The sequence below is a fragment of the Podarcis liolepis genome (genome assembly GCF_965112155.1).
Source record: "Podarcis liolepis genome assembly, chromosome: Z".
NCBI classification, from domain to species: Eukaryota; Metazoa; Chordata; class Lepidosauria; order Squamata; family Lacertidae; genus Podarcis; species Podarcis liolepis.
The window spans coordinates 35,014,725-35,031,825 of record NC_139570.1 but is presented as its reverse complement, the minus strand read 5'-3'; the positions used below and the strand labels follow the sequence as shown (position 1 = coordinate 35,031,825).

The window sequence follows — 17,101 nt, the reverse complement described above, 5'->3', positions numbered from 1 at the left end:
ATTTTCACATTTTCAATTTATAAATGTTATTTTTTGGGGGGGAGAAAGGGAGATTAACTCACAGGCACTTTTAATAACATAAGAGCCCTGATAGATCAAACCAATCACCCATCTAGTCCAGCAACCCGTTCTCCCAGTGGCCAAACAGATCCCCCAATAGGAAACCTGCAAGCAGAACCAGAGCCCAAGAGCCTTCTTCTCTACTGTAGTTTCCAGCAACTGGCTTTCAAAAGCACTGCTGCCTCCAACTGCGGAGGCAGATCAAAGCCATATTGGCTAGCAGCCATTGATAGCCCCCATCCTCCATTAATCTGTCTAGTCCTCTTTTAAAACCATCCAAGTTGGTGACCATTTCTATCTTCTGAAGGAGCAAGTTCTACAGTTTAACTCCATAATTATCTGGCTAATCTTTATTTACGAGAAATGCTCATCACACACAACACATAAGTCATTCCAGGCTGCAAGCTCCCTCCAGGCAAAGAAGAATAGGAGGAGGGACAGACAACTCACTGCCAGCTGTGCCATGGTGGCAAATCACGGAGAGGAGGTCATAGGTGGTGATCTGCGAGATGCTCTCCTTGGCCAGGAAAGGCCGGAGGTCCAGCCCCTCCAAAGGGAAAGAGACGTGACTGTTGATTTTGAAGGAGTACATGACCTCATGTCGGAAACGCTTCAGGTGAATGCACAAGATCTAGGAGAAAAGGCATCAGAGCTCAGAAAGGGACTTACAGATGGGCAAGTTCAAACCCCTCCAGACTGCCCTCATAGGTAAAACAATCAACTGGGCTTATCCTAAGATACATTCAGCCAGGGCTGTGTGTGCATGGCATCATAAAGCTACCATAAACTAAATCCCTGGGGTAAAAAGCCTAAGAAGATAAAAAACAGTCCTGCTGGATCAGGCCAGTGGTCCATTATTATTATTATTATTATTATTATTATTATTATTATTATTATTATTATTATTAATACCCTGCCCATCTGGCTGGGTTTCCCCGGCCATCCTGGGTGGCTTCCAGCAGGATACTAAAATACAATGATTCATCAAATATTAATAGCTTCCCTAAACAGGGCTGCCTTCAGATGTCTTCTAAAAGTCCGATAGTTGTTTATTTCTTTGACATCTGATGGGAGGGAGCTCCACAGGGCAGGCGCCACCACGAGAAGTCCCTCTGCCATCTAATTCAGCATCCTGTTCTCACAGTTGCCAACACCCCAAACTCATGGAAACATGAAATGCAATCTGCTGCCATGAGGTTGGGACTCTCTGCCTCCTTTTTTGTGGCACAGGGTTTTGAGATAGCTAAAGAATTAATACTTCAAAGGCTTAGAGCATGGGTAGGCAAACTAAGGCCCAGGGGCCAGATCTGGCCCAATCACCTTCTAAATCCAGCTCGCAGACGGTCCAGGAATCAGCATGTTTTTATATGAGTAGAATGTGTCCTTTTATTTAAAATGCATCTCTGGGTCATTTGTGGGTCCTGCCTGGTGTTTTTACATGAGTAGAATGTGTGCTTTTATTTAAAATGCATCTCTGGGTTATTTGTGGGGCATAGGAATTCATTCATTTTTCCCCCCAAAATATAGTCCGGCCCCCCACAAGGTCTGAGGGACAGTGGACCAGCCCCCTGCTGAAAAAGTTTGCTGACCCTTGGCTGAGAGACACTGAGATGCTATCACAAACTGCTGAGATCAAGATCTGTCAATCCAACAGACTGTATGCTTTTTCCCCATTGTATCCATCCCTGCAAAGATATCTGGTAGATGTAAAGGTAAAGGGACCCCTGACCATTAGGTCCAGTCATGACCGACTCTGGGGTTGCGGCGCTCATCTCACTTTATTGGCCGAGGGAGCTGGCATACAGCTTCCGGGTCATGTGGCCAGCATGACTAAGCCGCTTCTGGCGAACCAGAGCAGCGCACGGAAATGCCTTTTACCTTCCCGCCGAAGCAGTACCTATTTATCTACTTGCACTTTGACATGCTTTCAAACTGTTAGGTTGGCAGGAGCAGGGACCGAGCAATGGGAACTCATCCCGTCACAGGGATGCCTACCTTCTGATCGGTAAGTCCCCACAGCGCCACCCCCACAACGTCCCACATCAGACAACAAAAAGCAGGCCTTTGCAAGAGATGTCCTTCCCTTCTGCGATCTTAACAATGGGTGGATGTAATTGTTTCTAAGATGGTTATAAAAAGAGCATTCAAGGAATACATCAGCTATATCTTCAACTGACACAGTGTTGCAGCTGAAAGCTCTATCCTTAGGAACTCCTTTATGTCAGCCCATCCAGTCTTCTAACAGAAGGGACATTTAGTTGTCTAAAGAATAGAGCTTTCAGCTGCAACACTGTGTCAATTGAAGATATAGCTGATGTATTCCTTGAATGCTCTTTTTATAACCATCTTAGAAACAATTACATCCACCCATTGTTTTATTTTTTTTTATTAAAGATTTTGTTGATATACAAAAGTGTGCAATGTCTCTCTCTCGTGTTTTTTTTGCCATGTAACATTTTTACAAATCATTTTCATTTGTTGATACATTAGGAAGAAAAGGGGGAAAGAGGTGGAGGCGGGGAGAGATGGGTGAGAGTGGGGTCGGGTGGCGATGTTTCTATTTCGCTTACTGTATGTAGGATATGGTGTCAGCATTGCTTGTGCAGGTTCTTTGCTGTTCGCTTGTGTTCCTTTGGTGGCGAGAGAGGTTGAGGTTGGCCTAGGCCAGGGGTCTGCAACCCACAGCTCCGGAGCCGCATGTGGCTCTTTTACACCTTTGCTGCGGCTCCAGGGCGGATACTAGCAAGGGGAGGAGGCGCATTGTGCGCCCCGACACTCCCCACTGTGGCGGGCGCTGTACTGGCTGTGACGTCGCATGGGGGCAGTGTGTGCATTAGTCATGCACCGTCCCGACGTCACCTTCCCGCCCGCTACATTGTAAGGGGCATGTACGCTGGTCACTGCATTGAAAGGGGACATGTACGCTGGTCACTGTTTTGAAGGGGAGTGAAGAACACACACACACAAAAAGGTAACTTGTTAATTTAACATTTATTTCTATGAGGAGGAGTAATTCTGAGGGGTCAAAAGTGACAAAAAAGTTATTTTTATAATGATGAGTTTTGCGGCACCCAGTTTTTTTTTCTTCGGAAACGGGTCCAAGTGGCTCTTTTTGTCTTAAAGGTTGCAGACCCCTGGCCTAGGGTGTGGTTATTCATTTGTGGTTGGCTGTGGTGGTCTTACCAACAAAGGTCCGTATAGTTAAAGCCATGGTTTTCCCAGTAGTGATGTATGGAAGTGAGAGCTGGACCATCAAGAAGGCTGATCGCCGAAGAATTGATGCTTTTGAATTATGGTGCTGGAGGAGACTATTGAGAGTCCCATGGACTGCAAGAAGATCAAACGTATCCATTCTTAAGGAGATCAGCCCTGAGTGCTCACTGGAAGGACAGATCGTGAAGCTGAGGCTCCAATACTTTGGCCACCTCATGAGAAGAGAAGACTCCCTGGAAAAGACCCTGATGTTGGGAAAGATGGAGGGCACAAGGAGAAGGGGACGACAGAGGATGAGATGGTTGGACAGTGTTCTCAAAGCTACAAACATGAGTCTGACCAAACTGCGGGAGGCAGTGGAAGACAGGAGGGCCTGGCGTGCTCTGGTCCATGGGGTCATGAAGAGTCGGACACGACTAAACAACAACGTGTTGGTCTTTGTTTTCATGTGTGAGTGGGGTAGGTGATCCACCCATTGTTAAGATTGCAGAAGGGAAGGACGTCTCTTGCAAAGACCTGCTTTTTGTTGTCTGATGTAGAGAGGTATATATCCTTTAGAACACCCAAATTTATTGCCAAAAGGCTTTACAAATTTGTGTAATAAAACTTAAAGAGGGGATGGGAAATGATTTAGCCTGTAAAGGTCAGGGAGAAGAAATGTAAACCACTATTATTAGCAGTATTCTTGTTATTATTATTTTTATGTGTGTAATGGCTGCTCGCTAAACACAATAAATCGAACTGAACTTGAACAGTGACCAGCCAGATGCCCCAATGGGAAACACACAAGCAGGACCCAAATGCAACAGCAATTTCCCCACCTTTGGTCTCAGCTACTAGCATTCAGAGGCTTATTACCTCCAAATAATATCCTCCAGCTATATTATTATGATTATTTATTAAAGTTGCATACCGCCCTTCATCCGATGATACCAGGGTGGTTCACAACGGAAAAATACAAAACGAGAATACAAAATGCATAACAAAACAAAAGCAAAAACAAACCAATAAATCTCCTCCCATATATACATTTAAAAAGCCATAGAATGTTAACACGGTTCCTTTTATTAAAAAACCAGGACCTTCTGCATTCAATGTGCGTGCACTCAACCAATTAGCTATAACTCACTTTATGTAAATTATGCTGGATGAAGAAGTGAATAAAGGACTATTCTCTCTTTTCAAAAGTGAAAAATAAGGGCCACATCAGAATGCCTTTCATCTCCAATTTGCTCACTGCGTCGAATGAAGAGGTCGCTGTCTCAGGATATAAACCAACATGGCTTTATCTGCTTACCTCAGGGAGCCGGAGAACTTTGCAGTACTTGACTCCATTCCGCAGCCTAGGGAAGAAAAAGTGGGGGGGGGGATGAAGAGTGGATTGGCCATCTGGAATATTTATTAATCTGCAAATCCCAACAAGGACCACCTCTCCCCACATAAACCAACCCACTGTAACCAGGCCTTTGGCTGATTAACAGTCTATGGCCCTTTTATGGGAGGGGTGTGTGTTATTGGTTGGTTTTTGTTTTTGCTTTTTTACGTATTTTGTGTTCTGAGTTTGTATTTTTAGGTTTGAACCACCTTGTGATCTTTGTATGAAGGGCAGTACAGGAATTTAATAAACAAATAAAATAAAAGGCAGAGTAGGGTGGTATTCAAAACACTAAAAAAGGAGCCAGGGACTTACTTTTTACATCGTTCACAACTGTACATGTTGTCACCTACAGAAAGAAAAATGAAAGAGCGTGGAGGGAAGCACTTTATCCAATCTGTTGCACAGAGCAAGGAAGCAGATACGAATACAGTGGTACCTTGGGTTACAGACGCATCAGGTTACAGACTCCGCTAACCCAGAAATAGTACCTCGGGTTAAGAACTTTGCTTCAGGATGAGAACAGAAATTGCGTGGCAGCAGCGGGAGGACCCATTAGCTAAAGTGGTACCTCAGGTTAAGAACAGTTTCAGGTTAAGAACGGACCTCTGGAGTGAATTAAGTTCTTAACCTGAGGTACCACTGTATAGGAAGCTGCCTTATGCTGACTCTGGCCATTGGTCCATCTAACTGAGTATTATCTACACTGACTAGCAACAGCCCTCCAGGGTTCCAGAGTTGGAATGAACCAGGTGTGGGAGATTTGCACTCAAACCTAACGATTCTATTCCTTTATGGGGTATCCAAGAGCCCATACAGAGTCCTTAAGTAGGTTCTCTAGCGGTAGAAGAAAATAACAGAGGCCAACCAGAGAATACTGAGAAGCAAAGCACCTAGTAAGCCTGATCTTTATCAAACGGTTGCAACAGGGTCCCCACTCACCACACATAGGATGTGAGTAAGCCCTTATATAGACTCTTGAAATTGCCCACCCTGTAGCTCAAGACCACCCCCCAAAACATTATACATACATCACAGGAGGCAGCAGTCTACAGCAGAAATACATCACTTGGGCGGTCTACCACAGAAATCCTGTCTGGCAGGATACTGATAATGGTCACTTGATTGCGTTACCTGGGAAGCCCGACCATTCCTTTTGAGATGCTAAATACCTAGTTCCTGAATCCAGGTCACAGGCTCACCCTATTCATGCACAAATACACCCTTAAGACAGGATTTGTGAACAAAGAGACAATGAGGAGGTTTTTCCCATTTCCTTCCTCATTGCAGAGAATATCTGAGGTCACTGGAAGAGTCAAAATGGCTTCAGGATTGCTCTCCTGTACTATTTCAGACATGTGGTTTGCCTTGTAGATTTATGAACATATGATTTATATATATGAGACTTTATAATTCCTATAACACAAAGAATATCATTAGCTGAATTATTTTATTGTTCTTGTATAAGGAAAGATGCATGTCGGAGGCCTAGTAAGGCTTTTAAAACTTCCTTTGCAGTCCATTGTCTGTTTCACTGAAAAGGGGGTAAATGGGGGTCAGCTGTTACATGCAGCTGAATAGAAGGAAAGAAGGTTTAATAGCCTATTCCTATGCTTCATTAATCTGCCTAATGATTGGATTTAATACTCTTGTTTGCTGGCCCTGTGTTTTAAAAACAAGCACCAGCCGTTTTTTCCTTTGTTCATTAACCCACACATGTGGGTCTGTTAGTAGAGGATTAACTATAATTAATATATCCTCTTACCAACTCCCATCACCAGGGACCCTTCTGCATGCAAAGCAGATACTCTACCACTGATCTACAGCCTTTCAGATATGAAGATAGGAAGACTACTGGCCCATCTAGCCCAGTATTGCCCTCCTCAGGGACAGCCAAATGCCGTGCCCTCCAAATGAAGTTGGACAACTACTCCCCTAATCCCTGGCTGCTGGCCATGCTGGCTGAGGCTGATGGGAGTTGTGGTTTTAAAGTCTGACGGCTATTTTAAACAATTTCACATACCTTTTAAGTAGAATCTGCATTCAGTCTTTATGGGAGCTGCATTTGCACTCTTATATACAGAACTGTTTTTCTTTCTTTTTTTTAATACGTGGAACTGCCTTTGATGGCTTTTATACTTTTTCTTGTTTTGCAGTTGTTAACAGTCTTAGGGGCAAAGGGCAAGACATTTAATAAAAAGAAACAAACATCTTGGCCTCCTTCCTGGCCAACACACCTTTCAGCTCATCTGCAGCAAAGAAGGCAGCAAGACAGTCCTCCAGGGTGACCACCGGGCCCCAAAACCAGCTGGGGATGCAGGACACCACAAACCTGTAGGAGGAGCAAGGAGGGTATTACTCAGGGCTGACTCACAGGGAGTTATTGACTCCAAAAAACTTAACAAATAAAATAGTAAATGTTTATATAATATATAGAACATTATACTATTACATGTCTCTATAGTGGTGAGCCTCATACTATTTGCTTCTCTCTCAGCCTTTACACTCTTCACACGTAAAACATGGGCATTACCATTACTGGCTCCTCTAGCCAGTTCTATCATGGAATGGGCCAAAGCTCAGTAGCAAAGCAGACACTTTGCATGCAGAAGGATCCCTGGCACCTGGAGGTAGGGCTGAGAAAAGCCCCTGCCAGAAAACCCTGGAGTGCTGCTGCCACTCAACGTTACCAACAGTGAACTGGGGGAACTGATGGTTTGGACCCTGCCCAAGGCAGCTTCCTATGTCCCTACATCCAGGAAGTCAGATACAGATTTGCTCTTGTTACCTGCAGGACATTCCAGTGTGTGGTTCATGGGGGTGCTGTCGGCATTTGGCTCTGCCCCCAAGCAAGCATTTTGCATCTGGCTTCACCCCAGGCATTTTGGGAGGACACAGATTATTTAGATCCATTCCAATGTGGATTCAGGCCTGGCAGTCAGAACTGAGGTGATCTTGGTTGCCCTGAATGGATGAGCTTTGTAAAGAGCAGGACAGGGGGAGTATGACTTTGCTCCTGCTTCTTGATCTTTCATTGACTTTTGACACCATCAACCACTGTATTCTCCTGGACCAGCTCCGGGAATGGGAATTGGGGGCACTGTATTACAGTGGTTCCAATCCTACCTTCAGGAGTGAGTCCAGAAAGCAGCATTGGGAGAGTGTATTTCAGCCCCTGGCTGTGTTATGGAGTGTTGTAGTGGACTATCTTATCTCCTGTGCTATTTAATATCTACATGAAACTGTTGCAAGCGGTTCTCAGGAGTTTAGGGGTGAGGTGCCATCAGTGTGCTGACAACACTCAACTCTCATTCTCCATAAGATCTGAATCAGGAGGGGATGTGTGGTCCCATTTCCTGAACACAGTGGTGGAATGGACGAGGAACAACAAGCTGAGCTTGAATTCTGGCAAGATGGAGGCACTTTAGGTAAGTAGCTCCCATGTCAAGAAATTGGTCAGCTGTCTTCCCTGAATGGAGTTGCATGCCCCTCGAACAAGCAAGTTTGCAGTTTGGAGATGTTCTGGATCCAGCTCTGTCACTAGAGGCTCAGTGACTAGAAGCGCCTTATACCAACTGCAGCTGGTTCAACAGCTACAGCCATTCCTGGTCTGGATTGAAAAATTTTCACAGTTTTATGTTTTATCTTTGGTAAACTGCTTTGAGGGTTGTTGTTTTTTACAATCAAGCAGGGTATAAATTTTATGAAATAAATGAGACATGCTTTCCCCTCATTTTCATCTTGAACGCACCTGGCTGAACTTTGTCCCTCCCACAACTCCAATACCTGAAAAGGTGCTTCTGCAGCCTGCTCACCTCCGGATATACTCCATGATGAAGGCGATCCAGCCCTGCGAGGCAGCATAGTTATCCCCACAGGCTCCTGTCTTGGCTGGCACATTCTGGTAAATGGCAGAGTGCAGCTTGGCCAAGTCCTCCTTCCCAGGGATGGGAAGCGACAAGTCCTGGAATGTCTCCACAGTGGTGGACACCTGGAGGCACCACAGGAGGAAAACGGAGGATGTCAGTGGCTGGTGGCCACTATCTCAGAGGCAGTACCCTCCTGAAAACCAGCTGCTGGTGTAACTGGAAGTTTGGAGGTGTGGTTGGGCTCGTGTTCTGTTTGCAGGCTTCGCTAAAAACCTTAAACAGAACAGCATCGGAAGAGCCCTGCTGGATCAGACCAATGGCCCACCTAGTCCAGCATCCTGTTCTCACAGGGGCCAACCAGGTGCCCCAATGCAAAGCCTGCAAACAGGATCTAAGCGCAACAGCAGAGCTCTCCCCACCTGCAATTTCAAGCAACTGGTAGTCAGAGGCATATAGACATTGACAGTGAAGGGAGAAAACTTGAGCTTTGCTAGATCAGGCCAACAGCTCATCTATTCCAGCATTCCATTCTAACAGTAGCCAACCATATGCCTCTGGGAAGACAGCAAGCAGGGAATGGGTGGGAAAGCTCTCTTCCCACGTGTGATTCCTAAAAGATTGTGGATAGCAAGACTGGGACATTTCCAGGGGTTCTGGAGAATACACAAATGAGCAGACTAGGGACTCAGCTACATTAGTAAATAAACAGCAACCTGAATGTGTTATAAATGTGCAACACCAGGTGACACCAGAGAGCAGAAAATTTTAAAATGCGGTTTTCCATAGGGATTTCTTTTGTTATAACTATCTAATTTCTGACTTATTTATAGCGGGTTTTTCCTGTGTTTAGATCCACCCTAGGAGTGGGGAGCCTTTTTCAGCACGGGGGCTATATATTCTCATGGGCGACCTTCCGAGGGCCACATGCCAGCAGTGGGCAGGGCCAGATGCAAAAGCAAGTAAAGGGACAGAAGCCACTGCCCATGGTCTTTTAGCTGGAGATCAGAATGTGAGCTGGACCGATTAGCTGCGATCCATCTCCTCCTTATGTGGTCAGGCGGTCGGGGCTGTATAAAAGGAGTTGAAGGAGAGCCTTCAAAACACAACCAGGCTAACATATTGAAGGAACCTCTGGGAGAAAAGGGGATTTCATGGTTCTGCCTTGTGGAGCAGGCCACATCAGAAAAAGTCAGTGATTTCTACACACATCTCTCTCTTTCTCTCAGACATGCAAAAGAACTCAAGGAGGCTAATAAGAGGAATGGCCTACGGATGTGCGGCCTGAGGTGAGTCTTGAGGGCTAGGTAGACAGGTGGGGGGCACACTGGGCCCCTTGGCCTGAGCCTCCCCACTCCTGGAGCAGGCCCTGCTTTGCTAAAAGGGGCCAATGATCTGACTTGGCATAGATGTTCAAACCAAAGGCTCCCCCACCCCCCACCAGAGGAGGAGGAGGGGATTTGGAAAGTGTGGGCCTCTTGCCATTTTCCCTGGATCAGCAGCAGTAAGGGAACGCACTCGGTCACAGGTGAGGCACTGGACCAGGCTGAGGATGGAGCCGTCAAAGATGTCAGAGATGACGCTGCGGTAACGGACCTCCTTCTTCTTCTTGCTGGAAGTCAACATCTGAGCTGAGGAAGGAGATTGTATTTTTACTACTATTGTTATTACATTTACTGCCCCCCCCTTTCCCAGCAGGTCCCAGGGCAGGTTACAACAATTTAAAATTCAGGATTGAGAACAGTTGAAAGAGATTACAATATAGAGGAACAGAGTGGGTCCCGAAAACACACATCTCAAATGTGTCTTAATGGACCTCACATCCCTGATTCAGGGCCAGCTCTGCTGTTTGCCAGGATGTGGTCCCTCTCAGATAGAAGTTGGGTTTGTTAAGGGCAGTGTGATGCCAATTAATCAACAACAACAAATTTATATCACACACCCTTTCACCAGCAGGTCCCAGGACTGGCTATAATTTAAAATTCAGAACTGAGAACAGTTAAAACACATCACATTCACAGAAACAGGGTGGGTCCTGAAAACACACATCTTGGGTGTCAAAAGCCAGGGTAAAGAGGTGTGTCTTTGCTGAAAGCTGTATAGCAAAGAAGCTAGACTCACCTCTGTGCGGAAGGAATCCCTCAATTTAGGGGCTGCCTCAAAGAAGGCCCTCACCCAGGATGCCACTACTACCCCAAAGTTCTGAAGGAGGTGGAACTACCAAGAAGCACAGAATTAGAGAACTGTAGAGCTGGAAGGGGCCTCAAGAGTCATCTAGTCCAACCCCTCGCAAGGATTTCAGCTAAAGCATCCATTATAGATGACCATCCAAACTTTGCCTAAAAGCCTCCAATGAAGGAGAGTCCACAACCTCCTGAGGGAGTCTATTCCACCATCAAACTGCTATTACTATCAGAAAGTTCTTCCTAATGGAAGATGAAAGGGCCCCCAGGAGGTTCTGTAAGGAAAGGAGGCGGTCTCTCAGAAAATATGGGCCTGGATCTTTTAGAACTTTGAACACTGGAGTGAGTACTTTGTACCCAGAAATGAACTGGCAGCCGAACAGTTTTATAGGTTTGCTGATCTTCCCTCGGTAGAATTACGGATCTGGTGTAGGACACTTAACTATTGGCTTTGCCTAAACTCAAATCACCCCAGTCTAATATCCCTAGTGCTACAAGATTATCACAAGAGCGCCTGAACTAAAATTGTCTATCAAAAACTTCACTCTTTTGGTTTATCACTACAACAGCTACTCACTTTGGGTTTTAGTAAAGCAAACAGTTTAATTTGTCAGCGCGTAAGTGATATTGAGCATCAGAACAACTTAGCCACAATAAGGAAATTTTGCCCATGGTATGACTGTTTTCTACCTTCCCATTTCAACTCTCTGGCACACTATCTGCATAACCTAGCAATTCTAAAATACAGGCGCGCTTTTACCCTTGCAAGATTGAATATATTGCCCTTGGCTGTACTTGAGGGGCAATTCCAACAGATTCCACATGACAAACGCTTATGTTCCTGTGGAGATGGCAGTACCGAATCAGTGGCACATGCCCTTCTGGCTTGCACTCTTTATAAAGACTTGAGGAATGAAGTTATCACACCTCTTTAATTGTCCATTCCGGGTCACCCAACCACTGCCACAGTGTCCTTTCTCTTGGCAGATCAAGATGAGCAGGTGACAGCAAAGGTTGCAAGGTTTTTAGCTGGGGCAATCAGAATAAGATCCACTATTTGACTATTGATTCAAAGCCCTAAAATGTATTTTATATAACTGACTTTTTATTTCTATTCTTTGTATATCGTATTGTTGTTTTATTGCTATGGCCAATGGCTGACGCAAATAGAGATTTATTCATTCATTTAAAGGTTTGGGCATTGTTGTTGGTAATCGCCTCACCAGTTCTCTCTTTGGAATACTATCATAGAAACTCTGCACAGATGGAGGGGATTGAATGGGAGGTGGGGTCCACATAAAGAACAAGTAGGATGCCCTCAGGAGATGAATAACACATAGTTAAACTACGAAACTCCCTCCCATAGGAGGCAGTGATGGCCACCAGATTAGATGGCTTTGAAAGAGGATTGGACAAATTCATGGAGGAGATGGAGGAGGAGACTAGCGATGGCTATGCTTTGCCTTCATGTTCAGAGGCAGTAATGCTTCTGAATACTAGGTGAGAGCTTTTGTGCTGGGTTCCTGCTTGAGGGAGTCCCACGGGCATCTGGTTGGCCACTGTGAGAACAGGATGCTAGACTATGTGGGCCCACTGGTCTGGTCCAGTAGAGATCTTCTTATGTTCTTATAGAGAAAACAACTACCACAGAAGCAGCTCAAGCCGGAAGCTTCCTGGACTTACCCTTTTTCAGCACATAGGAGGATCCCAGCCGCACAGGGCTTGAGCGTGGGGGGCTGCTCGAGAGCTTGGAATGCACTTCGTGATGAACGGGGCTGCAGGGCCGAGAGGAGCAGCGTGTGTAGGCATCATTGTCTGGTTCTGTTGCAAGGAAAGGAAACAAATTGCCTGTGGAGAGGACTGGAACACAAGTTTTGTCTGACAAACTCAGCCAGCCAATCCCTCATCTCTGGGCACCAACTCAGCCCCAGTTGTTTTTTATTTAATTTACTTCTCAGAATGGCTACTAAGCACTTGAGCACCTTCTACTCATGGCAGAAGGTGGGGATATTATGGCTTTAGCAAGACAGGCATAGTTCTTCCAGACTGACCCTCTAGTTCAGGGGTCGCCATGTGATGCCTCATGGTATTGTTGAGGTCCTTCCCTGGTGCCTAAAAGGCCTCTGAGCTTCCCCATTCACTGCCCATTTGGGCATGGAGTGGTGGGACAGTTAACCTTCTTCTCCCTGGGAAAGTATATAGAGTTGAAGGAAGAAAAGGGGAAGAGTGACACTCTTTCCCACTTCCTATTTCAGCTCTATGGGCTTTCAAAGGCTCAGATTAATTCTCCCGGATCTAACTTGCAACCAGATCCCTGGGAAAAGGTGCACGCATTTCCCCTCTTTCTCCGGGGTTAGGGACTGATCTGCGTGCAAGGAGTGAGAAGCAACGAGAAAGAGTAGTGGACATGGTGCTCATACTGGGGTGTCAGCCTAGCACCTGGGAGACCAGAGTACAAATCCCCACTTGGCCAAGAAGAACACTGGGAGACTTAGAGCTAGGCACTTCCACTCAGCCTAACCTACGTCACAATTCTAGTTACAGGTAGGTAGCTGTGTTCGTCTGCCATAGTAGAAACAAAATTTAAAAAAATCCTTCCAGCAGCACCTTAGAGACCAACTTATTGGTATGAGCTTTCACGTGCATTTGTGTGCATATCTGAAGAAGTGTGCATGCACACGAAAGCTCATACCAATAACAAACTTAGTTGGTCTCTAAGGTGCTACTGGAAGGAATTTTTTTTATTTTGTTTCGACTACATCACAATATTTGTTGTGGGGTTTAGAGAAGGAGGGGGGAAAGCATGTATGCCACCTTGAACGCTTTGGAGAAAAAGGCAGGATGCAAGTGCAACAAACAAACAAATTTCCAAATGTAGCCACAGTCTACTTCAGCTATAAGATTCCTCTTCAAGGGCTGGACTTCCGGGTTAGCGCCATCGGCGAATGGCGGAGTTCCTCCGACTGGAGGAACTGGCTCCGTGGAAACTGGGTCTTCCCGCCGCGGCGAAGGTGGGGACCCGCTAGAAATCCCAGGCGGAGGAAGCCTGGGAACGTGGGGTTCGGCAGGGCACCAGGAGCGCCTCCCCTACTCACGGGGAACCCCATTTCAGGGCTCCGGAGTGAAGTTTGGGTGAGCGGCATGGTGCTGCGAACTGATTGCTATTTTCACGGAGTAAAGCCGCACAGCCATTGCCGGAGAGCACTGACTTTTTCCTGTGGACAATTGGATTTAAAACAAGTACCCGTGAGTAGAAACGGAAAATTGGATCAAGAAATATCCTAATTTGGCACCGAAGCGGGAAGGTTCAAAACAGGAAGTCCGCCTTCCGCTTTTTGTATATAGACTGAAACAAAAACCTTGTAAGCTAAAGCCTGGAAAGTCGTTTATAAAAGTCTAAATTTCCTTCATTTATAACCACTAAAACCCCCTTGGAAGCAGGAGAAAAGGGGGGGGGGACTTTGTTTAAGCCTGCAGGAGAGGGAGTAAAGAAAGATAAGTTTCCAGCAGCAAGAATACTCATCGCAAAGCATTGGAAGACCCAAGATCTACCCACTCTGGAAGAATGGCAGATGAAGGTGATAGACTATATGACATTGGCTGAAATGACTGACAGAATCCGTGAACAGGGGAAAGAGACGGCGGATGAGGATTGGAAGAAATTTGAAACTTATCTCAAGAAATACTACAAAATTGATGAATGTTAAAATGTTGAGGTTTTTGTAAGAAAAGGAGATTACAGCGACAAAAGATTAAGTAAAAGAAAAGAACAAATAAGGGTTAAATTTGATAAAATTAAGTTTAGGATTTGCTGAAATAATTCCGGAAATTGGGATGTAGAAAGGGGAGGTTTGGGGGAGTCAGAGAAGTGAGGTTTATGAAAAAAGGAGAGGAAATTATACATGTTTGTTTGTTTCTTTATTTGTTTGTATTGTTTATAAAAATTTTGTAAAACCAATAAAAAATATCATAAAAAAAAGAAAGATAAGTTTCCACCGTCTCAAACCTGGGAACGGGGTGTCAGAAACAGAAATTGTTGGAGATGTTCACTGACTGTGAATGGAACATTTTGACAGATAGCTAAAGAAGAGAAATAAACTGATTCCAATGTTGCCTTTTGCATTCTAAAGAAACAAAATATCTGAAAAATGAAAGTAATTTTCCTTTGTTGGACTTGCCTTAAAAATATGGATACAAATAGAAATTGTCTCCTCTAGAGGGAGCTTGTTAAATTGTTGCTGCAGTCTACTTGAGGACTTTACAGCTGTGAGATTAAGATTGTGGGACCAGTCCTTTTGACCTTGAATAAAAATGTGCTGGGAGGAAGTTTTGGTGCTTGCTCTATGCAAGACAAGTGCCTTGCTGGAACAGATGCACGAGAAGATGGATTTGATGAATGAGAAAATGGATTTGATGACTGTTGTGGTCAATAACTGTGGACAAACAGGGAATACTGATACAGAAACCATTCAGGGACCAACTCAGGAACCTGTATTGATTGGGCAAGTGCAAGTGCAGAAGATAATGGAGGAGGTTGTGGTTGCACCTCAAATAATACAAATGGAGAGATCCGAGGCCCTGCAGGAGCATAAGCCACTGTTTTTGAAGATTGAAGTTGGAGTGGGCCAGGGGGAGTCTGGAGCTGAGGAGGTTCTTAACTTCGGAGAGACTTTGAAATATGCTCTTAAATATTTTTTGGATTACATTGATGACTGTGGGGAGTGGGACTGTGGGGAATGGGCTGGTTTGATGAAGGGAGATGGAGATAACTTTGGGCTGGAACCTCCCAGAGACCTACTCCTCAATGAGAAAGGAAAGAAATTAAGAAAGAGACCAACAAAAGACAAGGAAAAGTGCAGGTATAAACAACAAGAAGAAGATCTGCAGAAGGGACACGGAAGAGACTTAAGAGCCTCGGACATAAGATTACCAGGTTGATGGACTAGATGGAATGGACAGTAAGGACTGACATGAACCAAGACCAGGAAGAAGAGACGTTGGATGAAGACTGGAAGAAAATTTGTAAAGAAAAATTTTTTATTTAGGGAATTAGCCTAAAATTAATGAATATTAGGGAAAATGTTGGAATGAAACTATATGGCTTTAGTAGAAATGATATAAGGAGTCATGTAAATAAGTATTAAGTTTCAAGCTCTAAGGTATTTTACAGTAAGATAAGGTTAAATAAATCAAGGCAAATTGAATAACAGAATATGGGGAAAGATGGAAAGGATTTGCTGACTTAATTAATAGGTTAAATTGTTAAGATAAATTATTAAATAAAAATTGAGAAAATGGAAAGTATTTGCTGAAATAACTAATTAAACTAGAATACAAAAAGGGATGTGTGAGGAGGTCAATGAAACAAGCAAATGAAAGTTAAAGATATGCAATATGGGATTTGTGGTTTTTTTTTCTTTTTGTTGTATTGTTGTATTGGTTTTTATGCTTTTTTTCTTTTTTATGTATTGTAGTGTTGTTTCCTATTTTTTCTTCTTTTCTGTAATCCTGAAACTTTTAATAAATATTATTTTTTTAAAAAAGAGAGATTCCTCATCAAGGGAGGACCAGGAGGCCACAGCCTTACTCCTAGCCCTGAGCCAAGCTCCATATGGGGGTAAGGAGCAGAGATCCTACAACAAGGCCAAAGCAGGGTGGGCTGTCTGCACCCAGAGTTAGTTCAGCCTCTGGCGTCAAGGCCAATCAAGTCCCAAGTCCAAGGGAAAGTAGAAGCTTCAAATGCAAAATCCACTGTCCTGCTATACACAAGGACTCCTCAGGGAAGTTAGACCCCCTTTCAATGAGATGCTCTACCACTGAGCTATGGCCCATCCCTTAAAACTAGTAAAAAAATATGAATGAAGGTACGTATGAGAGATGCAGCTTCAAGGTTCAGGCACAGGTGCGAAGAGCATTGCACACTGAACCTGTCGTGGAGTACCTGGGGTCCTAGAGGGGCTGGCTGGATGAGATGTGGAAGGAGGGAGCGCTTCTGGGGAAGCCCTGCCATCCACTGCTGTCACAGAGGTGTCAACATCAGCATCTTCATCCACTTGTTCCGAGTTGCTCCGCCGGTGGCTACACGAGAACTTCCGGTCCTTCATCCGCTCCTTTTCAGAAATTCCCCGCCCAGCCTCGTCCTGGATCAGCAGCTCGGCCTCTGCCAGGGAGCTCCCAGTTTTGCTCTGCCCATCCCCTTCGCCCCGGTCACTGCTTGAGTCACAGGAGAGGAACTCATCCTCCGAGGGGCTGCGGTCACACTCCCGCTTGTCTTCCATGTCACTCAAGTCGGAGTCCCGGGTCTCGGCCATGACTGGCTCCTTCAGCTCTTCGTGGAGCTGATCCATCAAGCAGCGTAGGAATTCTTGGGTGTCCTGGGGTGAGGGCGCAGAGAAGAAAATATT

General features: G+C 45.0%; 1 protein-coding gene across 8 annotated transcripts in view; it reads right to left on the bottom strand.

The window, feature by feature from the left end:
- Positions 1–17,101, bottom strand: part of USP20 (ubiquitin specific peptidase 20) — a 76,361-nt gene that overhangs the window by 49,113 nt on the left and 10,147 nt on the right. For 4 of the 8 annotated variants that reach the window (XM_083485039.1, XM_083485038.1, XM_083485036.1 and 1 more), the window contains exons 10-17: positions 16,639–17,071; positions 12,381–12,518; positions 9,997–10,145; positions 8,464–8,639; positions 6,886–6,980; positions 4,964–4,997; positions 4,571–4,616; positions 511–691 (exon numbers count right to left, since the gene is read on the bottom strand). In XM_083485039.1, coding sequence (XP_083341165.1) covers positions 511–691; positions 4,571–4,616; positions 4,964–4,997; positions 6,886–6,980; positions 8,464–8,639; positions 9,997–10,145; positions 12,381–12,518; positions 16,639–17,071 — 1,252 coding nt within the window. The remainder of the gene's footprint in view (positions 1–510; positions 692–4,570; positions 4,617–4,963; positions 4,998–6,885; positions 6,981–8,463; positions 8,640–9,996; positions 10,146–12,380; positions 12,519–16,638; positions 17,072–17,101) is intronic. The other 4 variants (XM_083485043.1, XM_083485042.1, XM_083485040.1 and 1 more) reach the window with 1 other exon arrangement.